Source organism: Microtus ochrogaster, linkage group LG2, assembly GCF_000317375.1.
Source record: "Microtus ochrogaster isolate Prairie Vole_2 linkage group LG2, MicOch1.0, whole genome shotgun sequence".
In the NCBI taxonomy this organism is placed as follows: domain Eukaryota; kingdom Metazoa; phylum Chordata; class Mammalia; order Rodentia; family Cricetidae; genus Microtus; species Microtus ochrogaster.
In genome coordinates this window covers 12,216,025-12,222,034 of record NC_022028.1, presented here as the reverse complement: position 1 = coordinate 12,222,034, position 6,010 = coordinate 12,216,025, and the positions used below count along the sequence as shown (strand labels likewise).

The 6,010-nt window shown below is 39.9% G+C and overlaps 1 protein-coding gene across 1 annotated transcript in view; it reads left to right on the top strand.

Annotated features, from left to right (window-relative positions):
* The window catches only part of Col19a1 (collagen type XIX alpha 1 chain), a 319,373-nt gene that overhangs the window by 304,981 nt on the left and 8,382 nt on the right, over window positions 1-6,010 (top strand). The window contains exon 46 of the mRNA XM_026785603.1: window positions 2,927-2,951. Coding sequence (XP_026641404.1) covers window positions 2,927-2,951 — 25 coding nt within the window. The remainder of the gene's footprint in view (window positions 1-2,926; window positions 2,952-6,010) is intronic.

Here is a 6,010-nt window from a genome sequence, read left to right as displayed (position 1 = left end):
TGTTGGTGTAACTGTCTTTCAAATATCTCAATACCCATCCCACTCCATCTTGATTTTCCTCCTCTATGGAGTACGCCCAGCTCCCCCATCCCTGCCACCCTGGGGAGGTGTTTAATTTTCCTATGAAGGTTTTAACCAGGGTGGGTTACAATGACCTTTGATCTATACCAGGGTTAGCAAACTAAAGACTCCCGGCCACTTCCTTCTGCTACAGATGGACTTTTATACGGCCCACAAGCCGAGGACAGCTCTACATATTTGTTAGAGGATTTCCCATCCTCATTTTTAAAAAAGATCAAAACGACATATTTAAAATGACCTAAATGCAGATCTGGCTTCTAATAAAGTGGTTTGGGGTGCCATGCTCACTTCTTTTCATATTTCTCCAGTGTTTTCAGACTACAGGTGAATAGTTGAATAGATGTGACGGATTTCATGTAGCCAGCAAAAATTACATATTCACTTTCTGGCTCTTTCAGAGTAAGTTTGCCTGCCCCAGCTCTAGATATTTAAGCCCAAGATAGCATTGTTTATAAAATAAAACAAAGCGGTGTCCATGCTGGCCTTGAATTCCCTATGTAGCCAGAGGATGACCTAGACCTCCTGATGCTCCTGCCTCCACCTTACAAGTGCTGAGATTATAGCGCTTGACCATCCTACCAGGGTTATTATTGCTTTTCTTGCACTTAAACCTAGGGCTTCATGTACACTAGTGGACACTTACCAGCTGAGCCACATCCCAGCCCATCAATGCTTTCTCTCAACAGTTAATACTTGCTGGTCATTTATTTTGAGTCATCAGTTAACAGCATGGTTCTTCCTTCTGAAAATTTTTTAAGAGTTTTTAATGGTGTGTTATTTTTAAGACCTTAAACAGGTGAAATTATGTTTGATATTATTAAACATCAAGTAGCTTTAGTGGCAGAACACTTGCTCGACATGTCTAAGGTCCTGGGTTTGACTTACAACACCAAAAAAAATTAAATTAAATAAACAAAACAAAATCAAATAAAATTCAAGTGATTTATGTTCTGACATTGGTCCAACCTGAAAATATGGTTTAGAGTATTCATGAAAGGTCAGATGGCTGCCAGAGCTTTGGGTCATCTCTAAAGGTATAACCGTGTTATCATTCTGATTGTGGATGGAAATGTTGAATTGAAAAGTCAAGAGCTGGGCTGACAGGATGGCTCAGTGGGTAAGGGTGCTTGCTCCCAAGACTGACAACCTGAGCTCCATCTCTGGGACATGGTGGGAGGAGAGAAATGGCTCCTGCAAGTTGTCCTCTGACCTCTTTGCACACACCTTGGCACACCTGCCATGCATATACACACACTATAACAATAACAATAAATAATAAGTTAGTAGTAATAGCAGTAATAAACTGTGAATGTTTCAGATTTTAAGTTGAATCAAGGCTTAGGCCTTTCCAAATGTCATCGGATTCCTTCTGCACCTATAAGCTATCTATCAATCTATTGTTTATTGAAGTCTGACTCTATGTATTTTCTAAAATCTGTTCTAGAGCTCTCACCTTCGTGTCCCCTAGCTTCACCCCATCTTTCCCAACACCTTTCACTTAGGGTCCCGGTGAATGGCAGGATACTCTAACCTGGAGAGAGCTTGTTTACCGCCAAAGCCACAGATAACCTTTTCCTCAAGATGGTTTATTAAAAAGAGCCAACGAAAGTTTTTTGCTTGGAATCTCTAGCCTCCAGCTCCATGTGTGCTTTCCCCTCTCCTGCTCACTCCGCAGACAGCAGCCTGGCAAATCTATCTTCTCCCACACAAAGTGCGCCTGAACCTACGGCGTGGTTATTTAACACTTAAGTTCCTTTGCCCTCAAACCGTTTCCATTCAGTCCGTTTGCACTTCTTCCATGGCTTCTGAACACCATTTTCCAAGAAGAAAAAAAGGTAAAACTCCATTTTCACAAATCATAGCACTGCCAGGTCAGTTTCCTTTCCACGAAGCCTTCTCTAAAGGCAGAGATTAATTGTCACATTTTAAAACAGTTTCAGTGAACTAGCTCAGTACCGTAAGTGCTAGGGTTCAGACACGCTCATCTGCAGACTGTTTTCTTAGCATTTTCACTAGAGGAGATGTCAGTGGGAGCTCCTGCAGTCTTTCCACACCCCTGCCTGGCCATAGCCTCAGGAAGGGTCCCCCGTCTCCAGCAGGAGTCCAAGGTGGTCCTCAGGAGGTCCTGCTGCATGCTTTATTCCAGGTGGCTCCTCCTGTAAAACCCTACACCAGGACCCAAGTTTCAAGCTCTCCTCCAGGGATTTATCAATCTCCTTTGAACTTCATAGGTGACCCTCACAGGCTTCTCACCTTGGGCTGTCCTACAGGCCACTACCCTGTCCCTCAGCAGGCTAAATGCTCATTCCCAACCCCAAGTAATGGAGGGAGGTGATTCTCCATGACCTCAAACCTGGGTTCCAGCTGCATAGTAATACACAAGCATGCATTCATTCTAAAGTTAGATTAAATTCCCACTTTGGTTGGCCAATACGTCAAAGCATTTCTGTGGGTAGGGTGATCAGATCACACAAGGCAGAGACAGATGTCATCTACATGATTCAGCTTACCATCTTTTGTCCTTAGGAGGACTTAGCAGCTCCCAGCGATGCCATCTGCATAAATCTGAGGCTTGACATATCAGAGAAGCATAGATTTTGCTATGACCTACCCTATAATAATTGAGCATTTGCATCTATATGGAAAACGATGAAATAGTGTATACAAACTAACAGACTCTTTCCACTCTTTAAACCCTCAAAGTCCGACCTGCCAAGGAGGAAGATCAGGAAGGTTAGGTTTATTTCTGCGTTTGGTTTCCAATGTTCAGAAAACCCATGTTTTCTCCATTTCACACACGTGTATTTGAATGAGTATAACATATTATCCCATTCTACTCTTTCAGGGTAACATCTCTTTCCTCTCTATAAGTAAGATGTTTATAAGTGTGTATATATTTGTGCATAGACACAGCATCCAATAGATATGCATCTATAAGTAGAATATTTGTGTGTGTGTGTGTGTGTGTGTGTGTGTGTGTGTGTGTGTGTGTGTATCCAAAAGATACACATCATGGGAGATACAGTAAGTATTTTCCACAACATATTCTGTTAATTCCATTTACAACTTCTGTTTACCAGGGACTCAACCAGAATCAGTCATGTGGCTTACAGGATTCCCTCTATCTCTGTTGAGCTGTGGTTGTCTGTTCACACAGAGAAATGGGTTCTGAAATACATAACTGATGGTTGTAAGTGAATGTAGAACTTGCCAATCATGGTTTTCACATGGGGTAGCCAGCTGGGCATTCTAAATGAAGGTCTTTTGATTTCAGTGTCTTTAAGTCTCTCCATGAATGCATTTCGGTTTTCTACCTTGACTGCCAGCTCAGCAGCATTTTAGGGGTTCATTTATTCTTTTTTTTTTTTTCAGTATTAAAGCCAGAGTATTGCTGAAGTCTGGAGTTGTCAATACAGAGACAGTCTATCTCCCTTCATTTATTCATTTTACATTTGAATGGAAACACAATCACCTCACTTTCCCCATCCTTCTCCTCCCCCAGACCATCCCCTTTCTAGAAAGGGACCCTTTAGTTGCTAGGGCTAGGGTAGACTGTTTAGATTCTTAGAGAAACATTTCTACCACTTTATACTTAAGCTTTTGATCTATTTACTTTATTTCAACTCCTTTCCTTTGCTTCTTACTTCCAGAGATAACTTACATCCCCATTTTGAGTCTCTAGAATTTGCATTTTAAATTTGGTTTCTGTTCTCAGTGGAAAGTCTCAGTTTTCTTGCTTTATACCAAGACAAATATCCCTTGGCAATCTGACCCTCAGCTTCAAAAACCTTGTAGCTACTTTTTTCCTTTTAGAGTCTCCTCATTCTTGAGCTTCGTGATTTTAAAAGTGTCTTGGTTGTTTTTCAAGCATCCCCAGGAGACTGAAATCAGATGTGAGTGTTCAATTCACTGTATTTACCCATGACAACATTTCAAAGTAACATACTTTACAAAGACTGTGAACAAATACAGCATTGTGAACTGTATAAAATAAATGAGTCCAAAATATAAAATAGCAATTTAAATGAAACTGGGAAATAATTCAGGTATCACAAGAAATTATTGCTGTATTGCCCCATAGGTGAAAACTACATGTAATTTTATTTTCCAAAATTATAAGACATAAGGGAAAGCCATGGAAAATACCGTCAAAAGTGATTTCTAGAACAGTTTAGTAATCCTGTGAATGACAATTCTTTATCCTTAAGGCTAAAAGATAACAATATTATCAAGTGACGAGGACTTCCCTTGATCTATCATGTAACTAGTGTTTCCATAATGGAGCATCAAAAGAAAATAAGATGAGGTTATACTAAGAATGTGGGCAACTCAACATGTGAATGAGTTAGGAGAAAAGATTCAACTGTCTTCTGAAAAAATAAGTTATAATTTCTACTTGTGAAACAAGAGGCAGATGAGGACTGGGTGACACCTGAGTGTCCCTTACTTCTTCAATCCCTGTTAATGTCTGCCTTGTCACGGGAACTTCATTCTCCAAGGAAGCCAAGTGCTCAGCCTCGCCTACCAGTCCTTTCTCTTGTGACTGCTCCTCTTGTTCTGCCCAGGCAGGTGGAATATGAATGGTTTATATACACCTCTTCCAAAGTCTTTAATTTTCTGCCTCATTAGAAAGCAGAATCAAAAAAAAAAAAAAACAAAACAGTTTAAATGACGAAGGAGCCCTGAAAACAGATGGAAGGCAATTAAGAGTACAGGCCTCCGCAATTCATTTAGATGCTAAGAAACTATTAGTTTCAATTATAGAGCACTAGGGTAGGGTTCAGAAGAGCTAATTAGCTTATGCTAGATGACTGTTTCTTAGTGTAGCTTAAAGTCAGTTCATTTACAGCTAGGAGTCATTGTTTAAAATAATTGTGTTTTGCTAAAGTTCTTAAAAATCCTCCCAAAACAAAGTACTTGTAAATTTACCTCTTAGCTTAAAGAGAAGAAAATTAGGGTGGCAAATAACTCTTTAGGCATTAAAGGTACTAAGCATGTTTTGTAACACTTCTTTATTGGTGTGTGTGTGTGTGTGTGTGTGTGTGTGTGTTCACATGCACACTTATGTATGTTGGCACATGTGTGGAGGCCAGAGGAAAAGTTGTCGGAGCCTGTGCCTCCTCCTCCCGTGTGGACCCCAGGGATTGGGCTCAGGTCGTCAGGGTTAGTGCCAAGCATCCTTACCAGCTCAGCTGCAAGTTAGTTTTACCAGTGAAATCATTTGAATTACTAAGACCGTTTGTTTTGTTGTTTTTTTTTTTTTTTGAAGAAATTGTGTGGTGAGGAGACACATTAACCACCCAGCTTCTTCTTATCATGGCAAGACTATACCCTCTTCTAGTTTTATATTTTAAAAATTAATCACCCATATATTAGATTTTTACAATGGAAATATATAAAATATAAGCAAAGCAAGTTTAAGGAGTCCCGTGGCAGCCTTTATAGACAAGTGAAATCATGATTTTTCTCAAAATGAATTCCAGACTAAAACACTGACTATGCTCTTGAGATAAAATTTAACTGAGCAACGCTCTGTCTGAAATTAATAACAAACAATTCAATAGTGACAAGAAATGTCTTGCATGAGCTGACAGATTCCTAATCCGTTGTCTCAGACTGAGCTGAAGATGCTCAGCTGTTTTGGAATAGTTTGAGACATCAGATTAGAAACATCCTTTATAATATATGAGCTTCATAAAGGCATGGTAATAGTTCTTACTTAAATGATCAGCTTAAATGAGTAAATTCCGTAATTCCAAAACAAAGTCCACAATCCCTAATGAAAAGCTCTGCTACAGAGAATGTTGAGCCAGGTGTGTTGGAGTAGCAGCCGGAACCCCAGGCGTCCAAGGGTAGCCTGGACTGCATGAGACCCTTAATCAAATATGTTTTTACTTAAAAAATAAAATGAAGAGGGAACCGGAGAGAT